We start from the raw sequence: 13,995 nt of genomic DNA, 5'->3' as shown, positions 1-13,995 counted from the left end.
CGATGGGCATTTCGGCTGTTTCCATGTCTTGGCTATTGTGTATGGTGCTGCAATAAACATCGGGGTGCATAAGTTTTTTTGAATTAGAGTTTTGCATTTTTCCGGATAGATACCTAGGAGTGGAACTGCTGGGTCATTAGGTAGTTCCATTTTCAGTTTTTTGAGATACTTCCATACTGTTTTCCATAGGGCTGCACCAATCTGCAATCCCACCAACAGTACAATAGGGTTCCCTTTTCTCCACAGCCTCTCCTGCACTTGTTATTTTATTTATTGATGATGGCCATTTTGACTGGGGTGAGGTGGTATCTCATTGTGGGTTTTATTTGCGTTTCTCTAAGGATTAGTGAGACTGAGCATTTTTCCATATGTCTGTTTGCCATCTGTATGTCCTCTTTAGAAAAATGTCTCTTTGTGTCCTCTGCCCATTTTTTTATTGGGTTGTTAGCTTTTTTGGAGTCGAGCTGAGTGAGTTTTTTATAAATTTGGGATATTAACCCCTTATTGGATATATCATTGGCAAATATCTTCTCCCATTCAGGAGGATCCTTTTTGTTTTATTGATAGTTTCCTTTGCTGTGAAAAAACTTTTTAGTTTGATATAATCCCACGTTTATTTTTTTCTCTTACTTCCCTTGCCTGTAGGGATATATCAGTAAAAATCTTACTGAGGGTAATGTCTGTAAAGTTTCTTCCTATATTTTCTTCTAGGAGTTTTATGGTTTCAGATCTTACATTTAAGTCTTTAATCCATTTTGAATTTATTCTTGTATATGATGTAAGGAGGTGGTCCAACTTCATTTTTTTGCATGTGTCTGTCCAGGTTTCCCAGCACCATTTATTGAACAGACTGTCTTTACCCAACCGTAAATGCTTGCTTCCATTATCGTAGATTAAATGACCATATAGGCATGGATTTATTTCTGGGCTCTCTATTCTGTTCCATTGTTCTGTGTGTCTGTTTTTATGCCAGTACCATGCTGAGTTTTTTATTTTATAGTGAAATGTCTGTTCACAACATTTATGTGCTCCATAATGAGTGTTATTCATCTACTGCTCAGTTTCGCTGCTCTCTTCTATGTTTTCCCTCATAGTATCTCTGTATCAATGCTGATCTAATTTTTTTTTATTGCTCATTATTGAATGAGTTAGGTTTTCCTGGTACAGCTACTTACAAGAGGTTTAGGGAGAAGGAGAAGCCCACCGTAGCCTTCTAGGTTACAGAAACCAATAGCTCTCTTCTCTGTTGCATCACATACAGACGCAAATAAGGTTTCTCTGTGTAACTGGACGTACCTGTCCCACTTCTCTAAAACCATGTGGCTCCAAGAGGGCTACTCCTGCCAGCCATACTCCCCCCAGTTCCCACACTAACTACTTCAAGAGAGTGGGCCCCTCACCTTCAGAGAGAGGTTTTTTTATTGTTATTATTATTTTCCCCCGTTAGTGCTTTGTAAGAGTCTCTGCTGCTGGCTGGGCCTCTTCAACTCTCTGTGCCTCTTCTCCCCACTTATTCCCTCCTGGCTTTCGTCTATCTCGGCCACACTCATCCCAGCTCCTGCCTTGGCTGTAGTAAACAAGGGACATACACTTCCTGATCAGACCCCTCACCTTGAAGGTGGCAGGTTCCCAGATTCAGGGCCACGGGGACCCAGCAACTTCCTGCATTGTCCTCTATTGGTAGTTTCTCCTGGATCTCAGTTCCTTGGGCAGCCCTTACTTGCATTGCATAGTCTGTGGATTATACATCTGGCTTTACTTTCTCCAAAAATGGAGTTTGTATTTGCTTGCTCCACTCTTCTGATTTTGTAGGACTTCTTTGATACAGAAAAATATACTGAGAACTACACTACCATGTTCAAAATCTTCTAATGCATTGCTTCTCAAACTTTAATGTGCATATGACTCACCCAAGGACTGTGTTAAAATGCAGACTGTAATTGAGTATGTATGAGTGGGACCTGAGGGTCTGCATTTGTAGTACGTTCTCAAATAGTGCTGATGTTACTGCTCTATAGACCGCGCTTTAAGTAGCAAGACTATAAATACTTAATGTAAAGCAATGGTTTTTATTTGGCTTTTTTCTGAGATTAACTTTTTAATTACAAAAACCCTTAAAAAGAAATGATAACATTTATTAAGATTTCGTCATGGATAAACTTAGGTAATCTCCAGATGCTTGGAGATTATGTAATCTCCGAGATAGGCGCTACAACTACTATCACCATTTTATAAATAAATAGAAGTATTAAGTAACTCACCCAACACAATGTGGTAAATAGCAGAGCCAGGGTTAAAGACCAGGCAGTCTGGCTCTTGAGCCCTTTTTTATACCCACTGTGTTATACCTCCTCCAAAGATTTCATTAGTTTATCTTCTAAGCTAATTAAAGCTAATACAATCACATATCTGGCAGGTTACTAAGGAAATCTTCAAACAATGGTTTATGTACCAAACGTCACCATTCTTCCCTTAAATAAATAGACAGAAATACAAAGATGACCACCTGATTTTTCTATTACGAAATGATTTTATTAGTAAGATTAACTCATCTATAGGGAAATGTTTTCCTGTATCACTGGCAGAAGTTATTACCACTGAAAGCAGGGTTTTGTTTAACAAACCTATTCAATCAAGTACTCAAATTTTGACTATTTTGCTGAAATAACTCTTTAAAACTTTGTCAGACAAAGTATTTACGTGATTTATTCCTAGCAGTATAATATATCATAGTGGGATTAAGGAGATATTGTCATAGGAGATTCATTGCTTTGGTTACAAGATAGAAAATAAGTTGACAATGACTATAGGTGGACAATTGAGCAAGTGATAAAACTTTTCCCCAGAAAACATAATAAATCACAAATACTGACAATCAATCAAGGTAATCAATATCTATTATACTAGGGTGTCTATAAACAATAGTCTTATTTGTGTATATAGGGATTACACTACTGGTAAGATAGACTTGAAATTATACTTAAACAATACCTGAGATAATTTACAAAGAACACGTTACGACTTTTAATTATTTCTGACCTATAGCTAAGCAAGTGGTTCTCCAATGTTATAAAAACTTCACTGTAATAGTTGGAGTTTGAGACTTTGGTCTTCCCTTTGCAGAAGTTAAAGCAAATAAGTTTCTGATCATTTCTAAACAGACACAAAATTCCGGTTATTCACCAATCTTAGCATAATAGATGATCATAATTTTTTCAACATACACAGCAGCAAGATTCATAATGTTCAAAAGGTTATATAATTACCCTAGGTTTAAGAGGTTTTACTGTTGGAATATCAGTTCCTTCAGCTCTTTGTCTGCTTGAATCAAAAGTCTTTCGTTTTTTCGTGGCAGTTTTCTGGCAAATAGGTCCATGTTTTTTCTGTTAAGATGAAGAAACGCAATGTATCATTTTCTTTTCTACAGAAGGGAAGACTATAAAATTTTAAATTGTCATGGAGACCAGTTAAAAAACCTGAAGATGAAATAAATAATAATAATACATATATAAATAAGATCTCAATTTTACTGAGGTCTTTAATATTCTCTAAGTTTTCACACTACTAAGAATAAGGATAGTAATGTAACCACATCAAAGCTATTTGAGTGGGGAAAATGTTATTTTCATTACTAAATACCTGAAAGTAGATACTAAAAAAAGAATATAAATGGAGAATACATTAATGTTAGGGTTACAAAAGTTAATAGCAGTAGTTTGGATTACTAATGTTAACATGACAGGAGTATGTTAACCAAAAATTAACATAAAATAACAGGACAAAGTGGTCAGATTTGTGTCCTTCCTTCACAATCATCCCTTTTCTGGAACTCAAGTTTTCTACCTTTCTTTACCAAGGATTTTTCTCGAGCTATCCAGCTTCCACTCCGATAGATTTCGTTTTCTTAACATGGCTGCCAACTCATTCATTTAATTATTCATGTATTCATTTCAAGGACATAACAATGAAAGCTCTCTTAACTGACCTCCTGTTAACCTATCAAAAATTATCATTCTCCCTCTGATAAATGAAACATGTTGACTGATGACATCAGTACACTAAATGAATTTTTTTTTTTTTGACAAACACTGAATGAATAAGTTGGAACTGTTAAACTTTATCTAGGAAAGGAAGAAACCTCCAAACTGGTTGGTTTGATGTCATGGATACACTCATATTTTCAATACACAATTAGTAATTAATTGTTTTACATATCTGTTCTCAGTCTTCATTACAACAAATAAGCACTATGATTATAGCTATTAGAATGAAAGCTTTTAAATATTAAAAAAATTAAAGTGTGGCTAGCCAGTGACTTTCTACCCTATTTCCCCGAAAATAAGACTTAGCCGGACCATCAGCTCTAATGTGTCTTTTGGAGCAAAAATTAATATAAGACCCAGTCTTTTATATTGTATTATATTATACCCGGTATTATATTTATATTATATTATACCAGTATTATATTATACTATGCTATATTATATTACATATTATATTTTATTAGACACAGTCTTATACTAAAATAAGACAGGATCTCATATTAATTTTTGCTACAAAGATTCATTAGAGCTGATTGTCTAGGTCTTATTTTTGAGGAAACACGGTAGTAGACATATCTTCTCATATTGAGTTGTATATGTCAAAAGTATGCAGTGCTTGTACCCAAAACTGATGTATTATACAAGTTATAGTTGTTATCGTGACACATCATTTAATTAAATACTAAATAAGGGCAAAAAAGACGTGTTTTTTTTTTTTTTTTTTTTTTTTGGTGAAAATTCACCTGAATGCTTTGAAAATTATTCAACAGTTCTGGACAACGTCCATGGAGTTTCTTTCCATGGACGTTGTCCAGAACTGTTGAATAATTACTGATCTATCAAACTCCAAAGGAAAAGATACTCACTAATGCCACTGGAAAAAACGTCCTTCCGCAAATCTTGCAAGGTAATAATTCTCCAACTTGGACACTTCCATTTTCTAAAACAGGAAAGGATTGTCAATAAATTCTATAACTCAAATTGTGTCACTTTCAAATTTTAATGTCTTCCCTTAGTTTCATATGTGAATTATCAGTTCTTGTGAAAAATGTCTTGTTTCATTTTGAAGTAAACAACATTATCAATTAAAAAGGGCCCAAGACTTAAGAGTTTTATGTGATCAGAGAGGCCATGCCAAATACAGAAGTCATGATTTAAGGGTAACCAAACTGGTACTTTGGAAATATCTGTTTTACTTTTATTTTAACCAAATCAATTTGTCATATTATCTTAATTTACAAGCTATCGCTACTGTAAATTACTAAACTTTAAAAACCAAATTTATCTTAAGGTTAATATTATATATCGTAAATTTTCAAAGCATTAAGAAATAACACTGGTGATCAGTGTGAGGTAGCTTCCTGATATGACCTAGGATAGAAAGAATTTTGTCCTGTTTAGCACCAGACAATGGAAAGTATAATGCTGACAGTAAAAGATCACCCAATTACTAGGCAAACTGCCTATATTATGTCAGTTGTTCATTATTTTATGTGTATTATATTAAGATTCACTGAACCAGCAAATTGGGCCTTATGGGCACAATTCATTAAATAAGGAGGAACTAGCTGCAACTTCTAAATTAAAGATTAATCTAGCATGTATTTATATGCAATACATTTTGTTATGAAAATGATAAAAAAAAAACAAAAACCTACATTCTTTGGGATTCCACATAACTGAGTCAATTTAGCATTTTATTATCTAGACAAATATCAAACCTAAATTGATTTCCATACCTATAATTTTATAAAAATGATACTTAAAAAACTAATCAGGAGAATCAAAGTAGACATTGGTGGGAATCCAGTCAAACAGTGACAGAACTGTTTTGTTTCCTCGTTCTTCTAACCCTCCACTGCCCTATTTTAGTGGTAGATAGTGACTATTTGTCATCTCAAATGGAGGCAATGTCTATGGTGGCAGTTAGGCAGTGGACACTACAATAGCAAAGCTAAGATCTGCCTGATTTGTCCTCTAATCCCAGAAGCTAGGTTATTTAGGGAGAGGAACTTCATTTATCTGGACCACTTAATTCCACTATCCCGAAACTTGAGGCAGTTGCTGGATGACATCCATTAGGTACATTAAGATAAACGTGTTTTCATAATGATGGTCAAAGTGATACCACATGCTGCATAAACTACTAAGCTTGCTTATTTATGATTTTCATGAATTCCTTTAAATTCTACACAATGATTTAAAAATTCATCAACATAAAATGTTAAAAAGTATCACATATTTTACTTACTTAAAAGTACATTTCAGTATCGCCTTGTTAAACAGATGACAAAGTAAAATCTTATAAAGAAAATCAGTTGAACACATGGAAATAATGTGAGTGCCCCCTTAAGCACCACTACTTGCCAAGTATGTATCATATAATAATGACACAGGGTGCAGTTACACAATCATTGCTCTCATGAAGCTAACAGTCTACATGATTTACTACGCCTTCATTTATCAAAGAACCAAATCATCTCCCTTGTTTTTCTAATTAAAAACCTAAAACTTAACAAAACAGCAACTAGAAAACTAACATATAATAAAATCCAACTCCTGGGATTCCTATAAATTATCAAACATGTTTAAATCGTCTTTAAAGGAAAAGAAAATCATTATCACTAAAGGGCATAAAAAGAGGTAATAGCATGAAAGAAAAAACACTTTGAAACAATTATCTCAAAAAAAAATTGTTTCATTCAAAATTAGTAAAACAAAGATGTATACATTTGTAATTTTCTCATATCAGCTAGTTTTAGGGCATAGTGTTATAATTCAGAAAATATCGCATATACATGTGTGTTGGTGTCAATACCCCTGGAAAGAACTACCGACAAGTTATGATCGCAGCTTAGGCTTTAGAGTCACAGAGGCACATATTCATTAAAAGACATGATAGTGTAGTAGAAAAGACAATGGAATTTGTCTATATTATCTAAATTCAAGCCCTACCTCTGTCACTTAGAACTATGAATCCCTGGAAAAGGTATTTAACCTCTTTAAGGTTCTATTCCTCTTGGATAAAATAAGGAAGTTAGGTTAAATGACATACATGGCCCCCTACTATCTCTAATCTATCATGATAAATATAACATATTTACTTAATAAAATCTACAGAAGGCCACATTAGCAGAAAAAGTACAGGGACGGTAAGATATCTCCCTTACTGATCGTATATTAAAAAAAAGAAAAAAGAAAAAGAAAAAGTTGGTCATATGTAAGAATGATTAAACCAACTGACCGACTGCAGATGATGGAATGAATGACTCGTATGTTGAGGAAGTTACTTCCACTTGTCTAAATACAAAACTGAGGTCTGCAAGCATTAGAGAAAAGAATGTAACTCTCTCCTTGTTGGAAGAATCTTCACTACATGAACTGGAAAACGTATGACTAATTATACACGTAGCCTCAGTTTAAAATCTGTTAAATGAGGATGTAATATCTGCTCAATCTACCTTAAAATTAAGAGGATCAACTGAGATGTTATATATAAAAATGCTTCATTACCAATGAACCAAAAAAAAATAAATAAATACTACTCTCCAGGGCACGCAGGCCACCTCCACCAATCTCTCCTTAGTAGCAGAAGCTAGTGAACTGCGTGGCTTATAAAAATACAGCACAGAGATGATTTTCAGGAGGGTGATTATTATAGCAGAGAACATACACTGTGGAAAGCAGCACTCAAACTGATGGACAGAACAAAGTATACAAAGTACTTTAATATTCAAAAACTCTCAGAAGCCCATCTCTCCTTACAAAGTTTATCCCGCACACATTATTGATTCTGTTAGGAGTTGCTGTAGTTAGGAAATTCAAAACCTGTGTGATAATAAGGCTTGAAATGGTATCTTTATATAATACTATTATATAGGTGATGGGAAATAATATGCTATTAAATCATTGTGACATTCTAAAATATATAGTTTTTTTTTTTTTTTTACAAAATAGAACATTTTCAAAAGAAAACAAGTCTTAAAATTAAGAACAGTTCTGGCTTCTGAGTAGTATGTTTATTTCCTCAGTATCTGAATCCAACTTTTAAAAGTCAACGAGCCTCTCTTTTGAAACATACAGCATGTTATATCAATTTTCTTCCTACAGTCCTTTTTTAACATCAGATTACTTCCAGGTCAAAAACTTTTAATATCTCACAAGACTTTCCTTTTTTAGCTCACTCTAGATTTCAATATTTATACTTAACCTACTCAACACATAACCTTCACCCTCCACTCCACTCTGGAGTCATTTGCACTCCAATTAAGCAAAAACAACCACTGTTAAAACAACTTAGAAAGGGTCTACCTCTGGACTCTTAAAATACTCAAACTTTGTCTCTAACCACAGGCTTCTACCTTCCTCTAAATCTCTTGATCTCAGACTGACTTGCATTTTCTTCATAACCTATTCCTGGTTGCACTTCCTTTTCTACCTTCTCTGAACTGGACTAATTTCCACTACTTTTACCAATCGCCCTCAAATCCCTGGCTCCATGGCCAAATGTTTGGAAAAATGCTAGATAAAACAAATGGGTTTTCTTACAACACAACTTTCCCAGTCTTGAAAAAAGAGATCCCGTGTTCTGTTCTTTCCCCCACAGAATCCTTCCACCAGTAACAGATAGTCAGGACTAATGTCCTGGGTAACACATTTTGGAAACACTGACTTAAATTGACTGACCAGCTCCTCCCGATGTCTCATTCACTGCCTATCTAAACATCAGGCAAACCACTACTAGGTCTAACCACGATATTAAAATAGATCCATTTGTTGATTCAACGAGTTCGTACTTGTTGAGTACCTAGCATGAGACAGAAACTGTTCTACAAAAACAGTGATGAAAAAACAAAGACCCTGATCTTATAAAGCTTTTACTCTCCTAGTCAGGAAAATATAAATAAAGATGATGAAGTACATATAATGGCAGGTGGTGATAAGCGCAATGCAGAAAAATACAGCAGAGCAAGGGGAGAGAAGACAGTCATAATACCATGTGTATGCGTGTGTGAGACGTGGGCAGGATCAGGGAGAGCTTCTTTAACAAGGAGACCTTAGCGGAGACACCGTAAGAAACACCATTAATCTACTAATTGTCATATTCGAAGCTCTCTTCTGAATCTCTGTCCTACTGGACCTTCTTGCTACAGTATTAGGCTGCTGATCAGTCCCTTCCAGCTTTAAGTTCTTCTCTCTTGGCTTCAATGATCTAGATTATCTCTCCCGAGCCCTCGTTTTTTCAGATCTCACAAGGTAAGCAGAGTCTGACCTGGTTAGTGCTTAGACCTCCATGAAGACCAGGTGTCCGAGTCTTTTGGGGGGGCTTATATTCACTACTCAATAAATATTAGTTTCTCCCTCACTGCACTTTTTTGACAATTTTTTAAAACTTTTTAAAGAACCCCCCCAAGACACACACACACTCCAGTTTCCCTTCCTGCTCAACCACACAGCATTAGTGCTGCCCAAGTTTCTTGCCTCATTTCATGAAATATAACTTTCATGGGTGAATGCATCCATTTACTATCATTTATATGCTGATGACTACTAAACTAAAAATTCCACATAGATATTTCCAAGTACCTATGAGACTTTCCCACCAGATACACCCCGAGTACTGTACAAACACATTTCGAAAGCCAAACTTATTACCTCATCTCCCAAACTTGGCCTTCTTCTTGGTTAAAGATATTAATATTATCTTTGGTCCTAGCTAGAAAGCTGCTTTCTCTTTGATTCCTTTACCCTCTGATATCCAGCAGTCATATCTCATCTTTCCATCTCAGAAATGTCTTCTGAATCTATCCTCCCTTTTTAATTCCTGCTCTTTGCCTTAATTCAAATCCTCATCACATATAGGCATTTCCAGCCTCTCCCTTCTCCAGTCTATCCTGTTGCCATGGTTATCTAGTGAGATTGCCCATAATCCCTTGTAAGAATGCTGTTTTCCCTATACTGAACCACTCTTAACACGCTTCCTGTGATTTTATCCATCCAATAAACAAGTACTAAGGGGGTCTCCTATGTACTAGGCACTTCGTTAAATGTTTTATATATGTTAAATCATTTAATACAACTTAATATACTTCAGACAGATTGGTCTTTAATAGTTCCATTTTTTATAGCTGAGAAAATGGAGATTCAGATTAAATGCCCAAATCATAGAGCTAAAAAGAAACAAAGCAAAGATTCAAACACAGGCCTTTCCAACACATTGGTTATTCAAATATCTAGCATTTGACTAAGTACCAAAGAACAATGAATGCTTGATGCCTTAATAAAAGTGAACAATTACTGAAGAACTAGTATGTGCTTAGACTAGGGAAAACCAAAACAAAACAAGAAATCTTAATGGGACAAGATGGCTTCAACTAGATCAAGGACTACACTGGAGAAAGAGCAATCAGAGTTTTAGACAGCAGTACGCTAAGATCTACTAACTTTAGCAGCCCAAAGGAGCAATGGGCAGCCTGATGGTTTGTCACAATTGTTAACAACCACTTGTTAAGGTGTTATAAAAGGAATGTCAATGCCACACACACACACACACACATTCCTATGTACTCCTACACACACACAAACACTGGACAAAATCTCCTTAGGGTTTATCACCTCTCATTTTACAGATAAAAATCTTAAGAGATTAGAACTCTCCCAAGTCTACAACTACTTCCTCTGCCCTTAGATACACCTATAGGCCTATAAAGCTATATACATATAGCTTTAGGTGTAAAGAAATTAAAGGCTTTGCTCTAATTACCCACACAATGCAAGTTGTTCAGATACAGATTATACAAACTCATAAGCAATCATTTGCTTTTGAAATAGTGTTTAGCCTAATAGCTCATTTCTTGACTATCCAGGAAGCATAAAGGTCCAGGAAGACCAAAAATAATATAAGTGACATAAGAACTACATGGAAATAAAGTTGTAAGAAAGAGTATGAGTAAGAAAGAGTAAGAGTAAGAGTTCTCCAATAGAATTTTTCAGGGGTTTATATACTTTCTGGTTTCACAATCAAGATTAACGTGGTAACCATTTTCACGTAGAAACATGAGTGTAATGCCAAACGGTGCAATATTTGCTCAACTACTACGACATGTTAAGCAAAACTCCTGAAGATTTTCTACTGGATACTGAGATATAATGTTTATTGGATACCTTCAAAGTACTGGACTTGAACTTCCAACAGGGCAAAAAAGTTATCTATCATTGTACCAATGTTTATTAAATGAAAGCACAGATGAATTACTAAATGGTAAATTTAAGACTCAGAGTTTTAATCTTTGCAAACTGACTTAACAGGGACTGATTTTAAAAGAGGGAAAAGAAAGAAAGGCACTGTCCTAACTTCAACAAAAAAACTCTGAGCTTTTGTTAAACTACTTGAAATTACCAATATTCAATTGTTTTGTTCTCCAAAAAGGAAAATGTTAACCTAATTCATTACAATTAAACATATCATAGTTAATGACAGCAACTCATTTTGTTAACAAAAACAGAAAAAAATCAAACGAAGAGTAAAGAGCAAGTACTGTTTAACATGATGCATCACAGGCTGGGCCCGTAAAACATGTCCATCAGAACATACCATATTACATCAGAATTCATGTATTTCTCCACCCATGTAATAGGTTTCCATTGCATTTTAAAAAGCATTCTTAGTAATATTTCAATAGTAATCTCTTGGCACTGCTAAAATATAAACTTCATTAAAACATAGGCTCAATGAGAGCAGGGCTTTGATTTTTTTTATTTGTTATAAACGTTGAATACAAATCTGCAGAGAAACTACTGTAAAGCACTTTGTGTGTATTATGATAACCTTAGGAGAATTCCAGAACCCATGCTCCTACCCACTGTGCTATAATACCACCATGTTTCAAAAATCATTAAAAAAAAAAAAAAAGCCGCTTCCAGGAGTACTCTAAACAAAGCTATCTTGAAAGTAGAATTACTATCATTACAATTCTTATTTCATAGAAACTTGATGTGCCTAAAGTACATTAAATAAGCAAAAAAAAAAAAAAAAAACAAGAGCCACATGTGTCATAAAAAGTACAGCTGCCCACAAATAGAAAAGTATCCGAATTCCTGATTATAATCTTCAAGGTGTTAACTATGAGAACTTCACCTCGGCACAAAAGCATGAAATACTATCATGCTTATTCTTCTGTTGGCTTTTTGGTGAGCTTAGGTCACTGCAAAAAGTTACCGGTTACTACTCTTCACTTCGTAACACAACCTGAAATAGTTTATTCTCTAGCAAGCAATAACGTCTAGAGGCTCAAATGCCTCTGCTTATTCTAAATTCCACCTGAATCTACGTAAATTAGGAGGGGGGAAAAAGCTAAATTGAGACAATAGATCTTTCGTTTCTGCAGGCTTATTCTTCATCAAAGTAGTAAGCGTAATTTGAAAAAGAATCTGAAACTGTTGATGCCAATGCTAGTTGGGTGTCATTTCCTTTGTTGTTTTTAGTCGAATGCTCTGTTACACAGAATAAAATGGGTACAGAGACCAGAGAAAAGGCACAGGCCTGGGAACAAAGCAAAATCTGGAGTCAGGGTTACAGCACAAGGCTAAACCGAAAGACAAGGAATCAATGCTGGCTCTTCCGTACACAGTGGTGGCAAATAAGCCCTCCAATCCTCCTGTTGCTCTATCGTCCCGGCTCTAACGCTGCTCAGTGACGCTTCCTTGGAAGACGCCCTTGGCATCCTTCCGACGGAAGATGCTGCAGAGATGGAAACACGGTTACAGAGGGAAGTGGCCACGGCAAGTGTGGGACGCTCGAGGCTGCAGACGCACCCTCCGGCCCCAGCGGACGCTGGAGGTGGGGAGGCCGCGGGCAGGAGTGGAGGGTCCCCTTTGGAAGGAAAATCAGATCCGGCCAGAGGCTGATCGGACACCCAGGAATCTAGCGAGCCCTGACTACGGCCGCGAGGGACTTGCAGGCGTGTGCCAGGGGCAATACGAGATCCGGGCGGCAAACCTCGGCTGCAGCCCGTCCTAGGCGGGGTCCCCGCCTGAGGATCACCGGCCCCACCGCGTCGGGGGCGGTCCGGCTCCCGCCGACCGGGGCCTCCGGAGGCCCCGCGTGGTTCGGCTCTCTGGAGCTGCCATCGCCTCCCCAGTACCGGTGTCGAGGGCCCCATAACTGCCACGGGCCTGCTCCACTGGCCCGGCCCGCATCCCTTCTCCTCCTCACCTTCCAGTCCCTCCATCGCGCCACCTACTCAGAACCTGCGAGCCTCTTCCAGCAGCACCCGCCACCGCCCAGCTCTGGCTGTGGCAACCCGACCGCACCTCCCACCCGCTAACATCCCGGGCTCCTATTGGCCGACGCGACGGGGCGGGGCTTCGGAGGGGCGGGGCCTGGGAGCGCGTCCCCCGCCGCCGCAGGCGCCCTGCCTCCTGGCTGCGAGCGTTCCCGGCGCTGTTCCCGGCGCTCCTCCCGGTGAACGCCGGCGCCTCCACGGCCTCCCGCCGCCCGACAGCGCCTTGGTTCCAGTCCGGCCGTGTTGGCCTCACTCCTCCTGATCCTGTTCAGACTGTCCCAGCACCGCATGGCGGGTCCCTCAAGCAGTCGGTGCAGTTCTTCTCCTCGGGCGTCTCTGCCCCGGGGCTGTCTAAGCCAACGAGCAAAACAGCAGCAAGTCCTGCGCACTTGAATGTGGCGCACTCTTCATTTTCCGCCCTTTGGTCATGTGACCTGACCTGAGCGTAGTCCCTAGATTGTACTGTGGCAGCTTTCTGAGTTGAACCACCGTTTCCTCATAGAAATCACACTTTCTGTCTAGGACTGTGGAACTGAGATTGCCCGGAGCACATGAGAGCTTGGGCCAAAAATGTGAGCGAAACGCAGGCCTCCGTCATCTTCATCTACCAGAGGGTTGCCTTGTCTCTCTGCTTTATCACCCTTGACCTCGAATTGCCTGCCAGCCTC

The 13,995-nt window shown here is 37.8% G+C and overlaps 1 protein-coding gene across 2 annotated transcripts in view; it reads right to left on the bottom strand.

The window, feature by feature from the left end:
• Window positions 1–13,756, bottom strand: part of ZC2HC1A (zinc finger C2HC-type containing 1A) — a 37,488-nt gene extending 23,732 nt beyond the window's left edge. The window contains exons 1-3 of one of the 2 annotated variants that reach the window (XM_081070271.1): window positions 13,258–13,756; window positions 4,910–4,983; window positions 3,267–3,383 (exon numbers count right to left, since the gene is read on the bottom strand). In XM_081070271.1, coding sequence (XP_080926397.1) covers window positions 3,267–3,383; window positions 4,910–4,983; window positions 13,258–13,273 — 207 coding nt within the window. In that variant the 5' untranslated portion in view covers window positions 13,274–13,756. The remainder of the gene's footprint in view (window positions 1–3,266; window positions 3,384–4,909; window positions 4,984–13,257) is intronic. The other variant, XM_081070272.1, reaches the window with a different exon arrangement.
• Between the last annotated feature and the right edge of the window lie 239 nt (window positions 13,757–13,995).

This window comes from Rhinolophus hipposideros, assembly GCF_964194185.1.
Source record: "Rhinolophus hipposideros genome assembly, chromosome: 13".
Classification (NCBI taxonomy): Eukaryota; Metazoa; Chordata; class Mammalia; order Chiroptera; family Rhinolophidae; genus Rhinolophus; species Rhinolophus hipposideros.
This window is presented reverse-complemented; position numbering and strand designations above follow the sequence as displayed.